The 13,932-nt window shown below is 36.9% G+C and overlaps 1 protein-coding gene across 10 annotated transcripts in view; it reads right to left on the bottom strand.

The window, feature by feature from the left end:
* Window positions 1-2,572: 2,572 nt before the first annotated feature.
* The window catches only part of LOC117432467 (CUGBP Elav-like family member 1), a 43,361-nt gene continuing 32,001 nt past the window's right edge, over window positions 2,573-13,932 (bottom strand). For 7 of the 10 annotated variants that reach the window (XM_059002035.1, XM_059002036.1, XM_034054426.3 and 4 more), the window contains 7 exons: window positions 13,321-13,396; window positions 11,929-12,099; window positions 11,428-11,538; window positions 10,635-10,820; window positions 10,338-10,481; window positions 8,739-8,906; window positions 2,573-5,510 (listed from right to left, as the gene is read on the bottom strand). In XM_059002035.1, coding sequence (XP_058858018.1) covers window positions 8,779-8,906; window positions 10,338-10,481; window positions 10,635-10,820; window positions 11,428-11,538; window positions 11,929-12,099; window positions 13,321-13,396 — 816 coding nt within the window. In that variant the 3' untranslated portion in view covers window positions 2,573-5,510; window positions 8,739-8,778. The remainder of the gene's footprint in view (window positions 5,511-8,738; window positions 8,907-10,337; window positions 10,482-10,634; window positions 10,821-11,427; window positions 11,539-11,928; window positions 12,100-13,320; window positions 13,397-13,932) is intronic. The other 3 variants (XM_059002034.1, XM_059002032.1, XM_059002037.1) reach the window with 2 other exon arrangements.

The raw sequence follows: 13,932 nt of genomic DNA on the forward strand, positions 1-13,932 counted from the left end.
TTTCAACAAAACCCACAAGCAAACAGAGACATGATCAACACATTTCATGTTTTAGGATATTTGGGGTGGGGGTGGAGGTGGGGGTCTGGTAACATGCGTGAATGTGTATTTCAGCATCAGCAATAACTGCTTTTAATATTGTTTGTTGCGTAGATCAAGATCCAAATTTAAACAACAAAACGCACAGAATGTTAAGCGTGTGCTCCAACTGTACATTGATCAGCCCTAAATAGTCATGTATACGAGATATTATTAGAACCGCTGTAACCCATTGCTCCTTAGAAACAAATGATACGGCCACAGGCTCTACTCACTCGTCTTAAATTATAGCTGGAGGTTATTTGTGTGTTGTATGCACTTGTATCAAATACCACCCCCATTTAGTTGCAGGGTGCATTAAGCTCTGTATAAAATACTAAGCTTATTCTCAAAAGATGTCTCAATTAGACTTATTTCTCTGTGTTAATGTGTGTGAAGAAAGAAGTGTTGCGATGAAAAATAAATGGTATTTTCCAGTAATCCAGCCAGACTTAATTTTCCTTGACCTTTTATTTTGAGATGCTTTGGTGACTCCTTTTGGAAGCCGTCTTTAACGGTAGCAATAAATCGAATCAGTTCCCCTGGGGACTGTTTTTATACACTGTAGTCTTTGTCTAGGCGAATGAAAATACCCACTTGATGTGTTTTACATCTAGGACCAGGGTTCAAATCAGGGGGCAAGAAACAAGCCTGTACCCTAAAGTTAATAACAGGTTGCTAAAGCAGAATAAAAAATCTCAGGCTTGAGTTTCAAAGGAACGTTAATGACTAGCTTACTGACTGCAATGCCTGTTCCTGCTCTGTAAACATAAACCCCCTGATGAATTAGGCGTTAACTTTTCTGTTTTAGTCAGTCTGCCTGCCCTCTCAATTTTTCTTTCACACCACTATAGGCCACGTGCTTTACAACATTAGGATACACTATTGTTGCAAAACAAATGAGGTATGCCGTGCAAGGGGCAGGGGATGTAAAGTTTGAGCTGCTGCAGCCTTGTGTGTTGTGGTATGTGGATGGTGCAATGGTAAATAAAGCCAAATCCTGTATAGCTCCTGCTGGTGCTCTTTTGAGCAGTGTTCTTTCATAACGAAATGTCAGAACACCACATCAAACACCCGCAGCATTTGAGAGAAATAAAAGGGCATACTGTATATTGCACTGAATCAACACCACCAATGTGCTCTTTCATGTACTCCATATAAATTGTGTTCAGAATTGCCACTTTCAACAATGGTCTGCCTCAGTGGCTTGTTCCTGGCCTGTTAACAGGCTGGATTTTGGGAGGTAAACACATGTTACATTTTCTTCCTTTGTCTGCACGATTTGTTGTGTTTTTTTTTTTTTTTTTTAGGTTTTAGAAACTTTCAAAGGTACAGTAATAAGGGTAAAAAAACATGTCGTAAGTAAGGATCAAAGATTGAAATGTACACAGCTGTGAAGATTCCTTAAAGTACCTTAAATATATCAGTCCATCATATTTAGAGAAAACAGGCCCCAATATGAAGAAATGTAATGAAATGCTGTATAGGGTACATCCTTGTTCATTTTGAATTTTGCCTTTGGGCAACTCCATACAACACAACACCATTTTGCTTTGGAATGAATACTCTTTCCTTTCTTTGTAAAAATCGGGAGTGTGATGTGTACGTATCTCTCCACTATATCTCCATTGCCAAGACAATAAGGGAAGAGACTGATTGATCGCTCAGAGTAATTGGGCTTGAAAGAACCACTTTCACTTGCAGTGCCGGGAGGTAAAAAGGTTAATATAGAAAAGTATCAAGAATAAGAAAGCTGAATATCAACCCAAAACCAATTACATCTAATGCCTGACACGTTGGGACAAATCATTCAATAAAGTATGAAACAATAGCAAGTGCAGGCTGTCATCTGAACAAGATTAGTGCCAGTTAACCGTGATGGTGCACCAAGTCCGTGAGAGTACTGATATGAAACTAACAGAGAGCAAGGCAAAAGATCTGGAGAAAAACTGCTTGTTATATTGAAACAAAATGGTTAAAAGGCATGCTCAGTTTCTGTGCCTGTCTTATACTAGGCTACTTCGTTATAATGCAACCTTTTATAATGCGGAACCAGTAGCTACTGCAAGTTGTACATTGTTTGGTTGTAAATGTGTCACTAGTAGCTTTGTGTGTGTGGTACTGTACTTTTCTGCAATTGTCTTATACGCAGCTGTCCTTAAAATAGTAAGAATTATTTTTAGGTTGCAAACTGATATCTTTAAGCGAGGATTTTAAAAAATGTATACATTTCAGACAATCTGTGGAATACTTGGTCACCTGTGTTCTATCTCTGTTAATGTACAGCAAGTCAACACGGCAGATTGTTTTGGGTTCTGCGTCTGAATATACAGGAGCGTCGGTGAAACATTGAAACCAATGAACATGATGATGATGTGCATTGACAAAACCAGAACACAAGCCAACTTTCTCCAATGTATTTCTTTACTGTATGTTTTAATGTTTTTAGAAAGGTGTCTGTGGGGGTAGAAAGAAGGATCAAAGACGAGGCATGTGAATCTTCTCAAACAGTTTAATTGTAATTAAACAATAGGCACCACACTTGGCATACAAAAGGACTGCTTGTTGCATGTGCAATTAAAACAGTTTAGTACCCCAGTCTAGCCGTAAAAGGTAGGAAAATCATTAAACAAATACTTGCTGTTCCAAACTGGTAACTTTTTTTTTTTTTAAATCAACTACACACACACACAAAAAAATGGTTTAGCTATTTTAATAAATCATGTTTTTAAATTTTACATCAAAACCACACAATGATGACTCCCAAAAAGAATTTTTTGTTGTTGTTGTTGCCAGAAGTAATGAAGACTTCACATGTTTTATTTATTTTTTTAAATCATTTTTCAATCTTACTGCAGTACAGACTGATAAGTTTGGTCATAGTGGCAAATTCTACAAGGTTTTTTTTTAATTTTTTAATTTTTTTTATTTCAATTTCACATTGTGAAGTTAACTTTTTTCTAGTAGAAAAGGCAAAAACTGTACAAAACCTAGTGTTCAATACAATCACTTTGGACCAATAAAAAATCCCATAGGTTTCTTTCAAAGACTACATTTTAATTCACACACAAAAAAAAAAAGCAGCTGGAAAAAAGAGTCAGTCACTTAAGTATCTCAAGTCAATGAAACAACCACAGTCTAACATATGATCAAACATTTTGGCATTTTAGTTTTGAACATTTCCACAGGATTAGGGAGATACTTCTGAAACCCGCAACACTGTTTAAATCCGAACCAGAAAAACTCCTGGCGAGCATGTGTTCACCACATTCAAGTATAAAGCTAGTTCAGAATGCAGTTTCTCGTGCGATCAGCAATGTTATCAATGGCAAAAGGGAGTTTTTCTGGCTCCGAACGAACATCAATGTTGAAAAAAATATGATCAGGTGAGGAGTGTGTTTAGACTATTGCATTGGTACTAAAAACATATTCAGAACCAAATACTTAATAGGATTAAAAATTAGACATTTTTTAGACCTTTCACATAAAACAGGGCCATTAACCTGCAGTTCTATCACTTTATTATTCTAATTAGTTTTTCAGCCCACAGCTCCTCAATACACAGAACAACATTACAATGCTTTACAAGTCATCTTGGTTTTCAGGAAGAGTATGTGTCTAGACGAAAAGGAAACGTGCAGCTATGCTGAAGAACGTCATGGAGAGATACCTGAAAAATAACGTGGCAGCTGATGCTCCCTGGGACACTTAAGAAAGCTTAATGTGGTAATGATTCAGGACAGTAGGATTATAATAATGCAGTATTTATTATAAAAAAAAGAAAACATTTTGCACATGCAGGCAAGTCTTGGCAATGTCCACTGATATGAAAGGCTTTTGTGTTTTCCTCCAATTCTGTCAAAATATTTTAAAGCAAGATTTAATTTGTAGTTTATTTCTGTAGAACTCAATTACAACTGTTTTTGTTGGAAATTGCCTATCGGTTCTTCTTATGTTTCAAAAAGACAGCAGCAAAATTGTTCAATAAAATGCTGTGTTTTGTACAGCAAACAGCGGAGGTATTTCAGATGAAGTGGTCCAGTTTTGGATAAACTGCATTTGTTTTTTGATCATTAAAATCAAGGCTTCGGCAGACAGATTTCACTGAAAACAACATTACGAATAAAAAGGCTGGGAACAATCTTAAAATGAATTATATTATGCAGTACCACCCGATTCTGTAGCTTAAAGTTTATTTTAAGAGAATGCTGAAGTATATGGATACTAAAGTGTGTAAAATTCTCTCATTCTCTGTAGAAATGTTTTTAAACCTTATAGAATTTGTGCACACGGACACAAAGCACTTTTATACTCCTAGACCCTGGTCGCACACAGTGTGAAATCTCTATCATATATATATATATGAAGCATTTACCCATCATAGTCTAAACACACAGTGGTAATGAGTAAGATGGAACCACGTTATACGATTTGCCACACCAACACTTAAATAACTCATTAAACCAAAACGTACTGGTTTTATTTTGTTTTTTTGCGCTGTTAAACCAGAGAGAAAGGGAGGTAAAAGATGTACAGAAAAGATGTGACCAACAGCAACATGCAAAACTTTTGGCACCATTTCATTTCTTTAAACAAAATTAAATCACATTTTGCCGAGGATTTCAGTGCAGTTACAAAAAAAACACGCATGCAAGATATAGATTAAACTAATTATTGTGACAAAGATCTAATTATTTTGCTTGTTTTAGAATATTTTCACTACAGACAAATGCTGATAACCACACAAGGAAAAGAAATAATTGCAAAAAAAATGACACACTAAAGAAAAAGGCAATGCAAGTGTTTATAATTACAATAATAATAATAATAGTAATAATAATAATAAATGACGTCACTCGGTTAATAAGAGATCTCCCAAAAAATACATCATGCCAACTAACCTAGCACAAAATTACAAATTCATCCTCGGTTTCAGCAAAATGTGACCATCATCTTAAAAAGGTTTAGAACTAACAAGAAAGAAGAACACCACACACACACACACAGTAGCTTCTACAAACTGATTGGCTGCTTGAGGACAAATACAAATACTACATGTGACATGCTAGGAAGACTGCTATTAAAAAAAACAAAACAAAACAAAAAATTAGAAGTAGTTTTTTTTGTTGCAAAATCTAGTGGTTATTTTAGGAAGTTCTAGAAAAATAGACTCTTGTAACAATATTCAAAGGGTAACTTCAAATAGAATTTATTTTTTGTTTAGCAGTCTTTCTAGCATAACTGATTGGCAGCACACACAGAAATGAAAAAAAAACAAAATCTTTTTATAATTAATAAACGTCAAAGTTAACACAAGGTCAAAGGTGAGAGGTCAAGCATCAGAGAAGCTCAGAAGACAAGGGTTGGACGATGAACTTTTGACGTCATATCGACATGCTAGGCAAACGATGAACAAACGGGCATGAAGATATCTAGAATAAAAACAAAACAAAAAAGGGAGAACAAACTAGTTAAAGCAACAACAAAAAAAAGGAAAGGGAAAAAGAAAATCAGAAATGATCATCTTTGCATGGATTTTAATTTTTAATATAAACATTGAACAATTAATGCAACATATGGGAGAGAAGAAAGGAGGGGAGGGAACCGAGCACATGCTAACAGTAACAGATGAGACTGAACACATACAACACTGAGACGTTACAACAACTGCCCACTTGTAGAGTGGAAACTGTGACCTGGCCTTTCCATGGAGGTTATTAGAAGTATTATTATTATTTATTTATTTAGAAGTACATCTGAGACAGTTCGAAGGAAGGTTTAGCAGATATTAAAGTCTGTAGTCGTTGTGTCACTTAAGGTAAAGGATGAGTGTCAGTAACACCTGCAGGTGTTCTGAATCTCAAGTCAATTTGGTGCCCTTTATAGAAAATAACCCTTTTATGCTTGTCTAGCAAAAGAGCCATATTGATGTTTATCTTTTTTATTAATAAAAAAGGCAAGAAATGTTTAGTTACGGTTACATCTCAATACAGTATTCACACAATACTCCTTAGTTTATTTCCATATTTAAAACATATACAGCTGGTATCACAGACCCCAAATTGTGCTAATCTTGGTCTACCTTACCCAATAGGGCTCATAAAACCAGCCTGCCAGTGTCTCTTAATTATCTAAATAATGGCAGGTCAAGCCTAATACACTTACTACAAATCAAAAAGGGATGCAGTTAAACAGTTCTAAAAGACTCCTTTTCTTAATACCTACAGTAGCCAAATATCCACAGTTGAAAAACCCAGGCGCTTTGCATGCCACCCTATGAAACACTGGGCTGTTTTTAGAGGTACGTTTGGTCTGGTTTAGTTCATTCAGAAGGAAAACATGAAAGGCAGAGTGACTGCTTTAATGAAAGACAAGCTTTCAAGGTTGCAACAAGAACAAAAATTAAAATGTTAACCAAAACCCGTTTGAAAAGCTTTACATGGAAGGGAAATAAAAATAATACTAATAATAATACTACTTCTACTAATAATAATAATAATTACAAAATAAATAAACAAACAAACAAACCTGGAATTTAGTTACAAAAGTTTTGAAGTCATAGCTCTAATTAAGACTAGATTAGCCCCTTTCACACTGTAAACAAATCTGTTAGGACAACTTGGCACAGGCTTATGTTAATTATGTTTTCATGGAAGGTACACAAATTCACATTAAGGCCTCCAGTCAACAACTTAGAATCAGTCTTTACATTATGCAGAATATATATGAATGTGTCACATTGTTCCAATATTCTGGAGTTTATTACCATGTATGTTTTCAGCAATGTTAACTGAATACACCTTACAAAGTTACAGTTCAATTTGATGTTTCATCAATAATCAAATCAATAATATTCAAATTGCCACATAGAACTAAATAGCAGGTAACCAGGATTGCCATACGCTATTCAGGTAATGCGTGGGCTACCTGCATTTGAAATCTCTCAGTTCCTATCAGAGAAAGACATCTGTTAGTAGCTCTTGGTTTAAGGCTACCATAGTGTAAAATCTGGCAGTACTGTTGAATCACCGACAGTTTCTGATTGTCAGAAATCCCATTAATTTGATTCCTTTCATGCTGCATGGGTTCAAACACGCAGACAGTTGCTCAGAGAAGACAGCGGCTGCAAATTCCATTCAAGATTATAGAGCAAACCAGGACAAGATGTTTAGCAGCGCTGTCAAAATCCTTCAGAAAAATCGCTAATGTGACACATTGCACTGTGAATGTCAACCTTACACAACTCTCAATGAAAAGGGTTACACAAATGAGGTTAAACCTCATTTGAATATATTATGAGATTTCTACAAGATACTGTTTGTTTTTGTTGGTTTTTTTTTCCACCCCAGAGAAATAATTTAGGCAATAAATAGACTTCAACCACTGAGGCGCAGTACAAAACCTCTATAAAAATAGAAAAACCATTACAGTTTTGTAATATACATTGTCTGGACACCTTTTGATTTTTGCATGTATATAAAAATCTCATTGATATAATGACCCTGGAAGCGTGAATATCTTTTTTTTTTTTTTTTTTCTTTTAACATCCCCAATTTGAAAAATACTATAATAAATAAAGACACTTGGAAATCTACGGTGATATCCAGCACATCTAGGGTTAAACTGTCATTCTAAATGACGAAACCCTTTGTCAAACGCATTCATTGTGTACCTACTTTAAACAAAACACCACAAGATATTTCAGAGTTTGAGTAAGGTGTGCCATCAAAACCTTTACATATTTGTTGAGGAAAGAGGTAGTAAACATTTACTGCGGGCATTGGGAAATACTACAAAACTGCAGCACACATGGACTGTGTGCCTCGTTAATAAACCAACTCGTTAGACTAAAATCATCAATGTGCTGAGCGGTCAATTTGCAAAAGACTGTATTAAGCCATTTTTGATACACTTGTATTTCTGTGCTCTTTTTGTAAACTCCCTGTTTACCATTGATATTCAAGTGCTTCTACCCAAACAACTGGGAACTCATAAACAGATGTAGCTTAACTCTTTCAGCCCTGAGTAACTATACAGAAAGATAAACCTAGGATAATCAAATAGGTTTCAGGGTCTAGTACTGAAAATGCAATACAAAAACAGGCTTGGATATACATATTGGTATATCAGATTAGTTTGCTGTTTTGCATGTAGTTCTTTCCCAGACCTGTATACAAGTCTGCAGGGATGAAAGAGTTAAAGCATTTTTTTGTATTTGTTTGTTGCAGAAACAGAATTTAATTCAGTACTAGGACTGCTTTCAATTTATTGTGCCTTCAGCAAAAATAGTACTTTGATTTCAGTAGATGTTTCATTGGACTTGACTGCCTCAATTCACAGGATCAGAGCAGTAAACATGTATGGCTACTGTCTTTCTTTTTTGTGCAAACATGATTTCCATGAATGTATCACACAGCAAGCTCTTCGTATCTATGATATGGCATCTTAACTCATAAATACAAATTTCTTCAAAATAAACATTTAAAAACCACAACAGAAAAAACTAACACTATACCCATAATTTTCAGCAGAACACAAAATCTTCAATATCACATTCGGTTTAGTTAATACAGAGAATTAAATAATAGCCCCAGTAGGTGGTTCCGATAATATGCAAGAGGGGGTTGCCTATTTGTTTTGTTTTTCCACTCCCAACTTACCAGAATTTTTTTTAAACTCAAGTCCATTTGAGAGAAAAGCTCAGTATGGCTTGCTGTCGTTTTTGGATCGCTTGAGCTGAACTTTCAGTCGCTTCATGCCAATCTGGAAACCGTTCATGGACTGAATGGCTGCCTGAGATGAGACTGGATTGTCATAACTTACAAAACCTGTATGGAAAATTGAGACGGTTACATTCAGGTAACTATATTGTGAGCAATATTAAAGTCAGTAATATGTATGGAATGGAGCCACTGTGTTTACAACCACCTGGTACAGCTGCATGCAACTGATGAGTATGAAACAGGGTTCTCCCCCGGGCCTCTAAAACCCAATCCGACTGTCTGGCAGATGCTAAACAATAAGGATTGATTCTAGCAGACTAGATCACTTGCGTGTTTTTGGGTGAAAAAAAAAATAATCTTGGAACCACATGACAGTTGTGTTGCGTCTTGACACAACATTTCACCAATCAGAGAGCTGAAGAGGCGGGTTTTCTGTGTTAAGCACTTCAAGAGGCTAAAAAAATAGAAAAATAACCGATTACTTTTAAAGCAAAAACAGTGACAATGAATGCAGGGTTTTCAAAATAAGCCGGCGATAGGCGCAATCCACCACCTAATACTATATTTGCACCGGCTACTTTATTAAAATATTAATTTTGGGATCATTCAGTCAATATTTTGTCGTATTATTGTACTGTAAGGTGACATATAGTACATAATAGCTATACATATGCACCAAATCAAAAAAAGCATATTCCCTTTGTGCAGCAAAAAACAAAAATGGACGTGCATTAACAAAATGCCCTGAAAACTTAAAGAAAATAATTTAAATGAAGCAATAAGCTCAATAATTAAGCTCAAAAGGAGGAAGTGAAAAGGTTAGTTTTTTATTTTTTGTTAACTCCAATAAACCTACATTATCTTTCCCCAGTCAAATCTTAGAGTGCCTAAATAAGCACGGCAATTTACCATAATAAAAAAACAGTAATGAAAAAGAAAATGCAGAACATAAAAAAGAGCAACCAGATATAGTCAACGAAAGACAGCACATTATTCTAATTCTTTGTCGTATTATATATTTAAGGTAAGGAAAGTTTTTATTTTTCTGTTGAAAGTGCTCCCGGCTGTAATGTTCTGCCGCCCGGCTGTACACAATTCCTGGGGAGAACCCTGATGAACAAATGCATACATACATGACGAGGCAACATACACGTACCACCAGTATGTCCCATTGCCTTCTGACAGCTTATGTAATATAATCCACTATAATATTTTATTTTACTTGTATGTGCGGTTAATATTAGGTTCACCACCACGTGAATAACTCTTTGTATGCATGACAAAAGCCAGGCGATGCAACATTTTTGATTTTTGTGAAATATCCACTGCAGTCAATGGATCCACAAATGTGGGAAAAGAAATGGAAAATGCTTTCAATAAATAGCCCCAGTGGCTGCTGCAGAAATGTGGAGGCTCAAGGGGAACGTATTCAACATTACATTGTATGTATGCATGTTTTTATTTTTATGCATTGGCAAAAAACAAACCTGATCCTTTATGATGTGTAAAAAGTATCAAACACCCCTATTAACCTACCGAAACACTTGCTGAGGTTGGTCTGCTTGTCAATGAAAACCTTGGCTGAGATGACATTCCCGAATGGCATGAACATTTGGAGCAGATCCTGATCCCCAAACTCCTGGGGAAGATGGTAAATGAAGAGATTCGCTCCTTCAGGACCTTAGAAAACAAAAACACATTCAAAACTTAAGAGAAAATAATAAGAAATAATGAAGCCTCGTGTGGGTTTATGTTTCTGCATCTCTTTAAGCAGGCACGTCACACAAACATTTAAGCGTATGGACCATGCTCCTACAAAGAGCTTAATCTTGCCTTCTTTCTGGCTCCCCGCAGCCCCGAGGCTCTGTTGTGTTAGCAGACTCTGGTTATAAAGTGTAGGTAATGCAGCTGCAGCATACTGCTGGATTCCCGAACATGCCTGAGTCAATGCTTCCATCGTACTGCCTGTGCCGTTCGAAAGACTTCCACTCCCTAATCCTCCGTTTAAAGCAGCCATTCCTTAAAAATGAAAACAAATAAACAGGGGCATGGCAACACAGCAGAGAGACTTGAGATCCAAAGTGTCTTTAGAAAAGGTACGTCTGACACGAGCTTAAAGATATTTGAGGAAGGGACCAAGCTAACACAACCACTGCAGGCACAATCGAATTGGCAAAAAACGCAAAAATGATCAGATTATAGCCAAATGCAAACCGACGCGTGAAGGTAGTTATGTTCACCATGTGTCGTGTGACGAACGGATGGACAGACAGATGGATGGACGGACATGATCAGCGCATAAGGGTCCCCAATTACAGTGGGTGAAAAACACAACATAAAAACCATCAGCTAAGCTAGAGTCTGTTTCAACACTGCCAGATGTATTTAATTTAAGAGAAACACAGATCTGCCAGGGATTGTCAAGCATGGAAGAGCTGCAAGTTTACCTAGAAACCTTATCCAAGGAGTCTCCCTGGTTCAATACTGTGGTATGTATGGACTTTCACAGCGCAGGACACCTCTATTTTACAATGTCCTCCCCTGCTGAGGTGTGTGTGAAGTCAGTAACAGCAGAGCTGCACAGTTCAAGAGGACTTGTCCAAGCTCTGCACCCTTTTTAGCTTACCTGCCAAAGACCCAACGTTTAGTCCTGCAGTTGCACCTGCAAGGGACTGCAGAGCTCCAAGAGAAGCCATAGGATTTAGTGAAGAGTTGCCACTTGAGTTGGAGGAGGAGCCTGCAACAAAGAGACACGAAAAGGGAGTTAATAGGGTCTCCAAACAAAAGCATACAAAATGTACAAGTCAAAAATCTTGGGAGTAGCAATAAACAAACCAAATTGTTTAAATCATTATATTCATCTTCTGTTACACCGCTGAAGTAACATCATGTCATTATAATTACCATCTAGGTTTCTTTAAGCTTAAACACTCATTATAAAAATGTAAAGATTGTGTTGGAGGTGTTGTTTCATCTCCAACTGCTGAACGGGCCGAGCACTTTACATACAGTTCTCATTAACTTTGTGCATTTACAGCTGACATTCAATCTAAAACACAAAAACAAAATAACACTGCTGTTGCCTTCTAAAAATAGACGCACATTTAGCAAAAAAGAGATTACAAACCCTTGTATGCGTCCCAGGTAGAATGTGCCTGCTGTCCCCCGCCTGCACTGGTGAGGAGACCGAGGGGACTGCTGGAGTTGGTAAGAGAGTTTGTGCCAGACATTGTATTCTGAGAGGCACCGGCAGCAGCCGCCAACGCAGCCAGGTTCTGTAACTGCATTGCATTTAACCCTGCAACACAAAGCCCAAGATACTATTATACCCACCCCTCACAAAACATGCCAATTCATACGCAAAGGAAATCCCTGCATGGCTTTTGGAGAACATGCCATCAGTTAAATGTGACTAATGCAAAATAAATAAATCGAACCCAAGACAATGGAATGGTTCTTCAATGGGCTTGTTTTAACACATCGATATATCACAGTGTCTTTCTCAATTAGCAGAGCAGCGAATTGGCTTTATTTAAGTTGATGAGGCCAGTGTGCCCAGCAGGTCTACCGAGTCGCTTGTAGGAAAGAAAACAAATTTAAAAAATCCTGGAGAAAATTCTTAACTGCCCAGAGCACTGAGAAGAAAGCCAGAGTTGGCTATGTATAGGTATTTATCAATGTGTTGTTTGATTGCTCTGCGATGAAGGGTGCTCCACAGCAGCAGCACAGTGGAGTCACAAACAGCTTCTATGCACTAGCAAGAGAAATGTAGAGGCTAATTGTTTCTCCTCACTGCCGATAAGTATTTTCAGATAAAACATCTGGTTAAAAATTCATCCATTAACAAGAATAATATCCGTGGATGTTCAGCTCACACATTATCAAATTATTTGGAAAACTTCAAATCAACAGAGGGACCTAATACACTCTCTAACTTTATTACTGTTGGGTTACGGTCTGGAGAAAAATGAGCAGCCTCTGTAATTCACAAGCTGAAAAGGATGACGATAAACCAGGGAACTGACACGCTGGAAACAAAGCGTGGTATTTCTTTTCTTAATAATAAAAGCTTGTGTTTTAACAGAAATAATTGTTTTACAGGGGTGCTCTTCAAACAGCTATATTGTACACATTACAGTTAACTGCATCTGTGGTGTGAATTATTTTAAAGCATTCTTCAGTAGAAATTGAACATTAGCCTTTTTAGGTCGACAAAGTAATGATGAGTAATGTAATTCTGCTAGCTTGGAACCAACAAAGATCTTTTCTAAAATAAACTAATTACAATTGAGCAATAAATAAAAAATGCCTAGCTTATTACATTCTGTTCACACTCGGGCAAGTCAAAGACTTAGTCTTACTAGAGTAGATCACTAGGATTTTCACATTGTTTTTAAAGACTGACCATCAGCTAAAACGAGTTTACTTGTGCACCAGATGTGCTGCACTGCACACAAGTTATTTGGTTCATCTTAAGAAAGGCACGGTATCATTCTGCTCTGTCTGACTCATGACTTACCCGTCATGGGGTGAAGGTTGCTAAGTGCGTTCATATTCCCCGTCGAGGCGGTCTGTTGAAGAAGCTGCAAATAAAGCTAGACATTACACCAAAACAGAAAACAGAGAGGGTCAGGTCTGCGTCCAAGCTGGTGAATACTGGAGAAAGAGAGAAACTTCAGAAGGGAGGAAGAAGAGAAGAGAGAGAAGGAAGAAAAAGAAAAAGAAAGAAAGAAAGAAAGAAAGAAAGAAAGAAAGAAAGAAAGGATTCACAGCACACCATGGAGCAGCACTAAGATCATTTGGACCAGACGAGCCATGTTAGGGTTCATTTTATAATTTTTTTTTTTTTTTTTTTTTGGCAGAACTGTCTGCAGACATCCAACATTGCTGAATGGCCCAAGTGAACAACATCAACAACAATGTATCAGTCAAACACGTCATAGCAAACCAAAAGCAACAAGATATTTAGTAGCAAACTGACCATCTCTCTTCCAGATCAATTCTGCTCATAGCAAGTTTTTAGTCATCCAAACAACAATCAGATATACAGTACTGCAAAAACAATTAGTTTAAATCAAAACTACAGAGAAAGTTTTTGCCTACAGCAAATGACCAACTTCTTAGAGAAGTA

Source organism: Acipenser ruthenus, chromosome 27 (genome assembly GCF_902713425.1).
Source record: "Acipenser ruthenus chromosome 27, fAciRut3.2 maternal haplotype, whole genome shotgun sequence".
NCBI lineage: Eukaryota > Metazoa > Chordata > Actinopteri > Acipenseriformes > Acipenseridae > Acipenser > Acipenser ruthenus.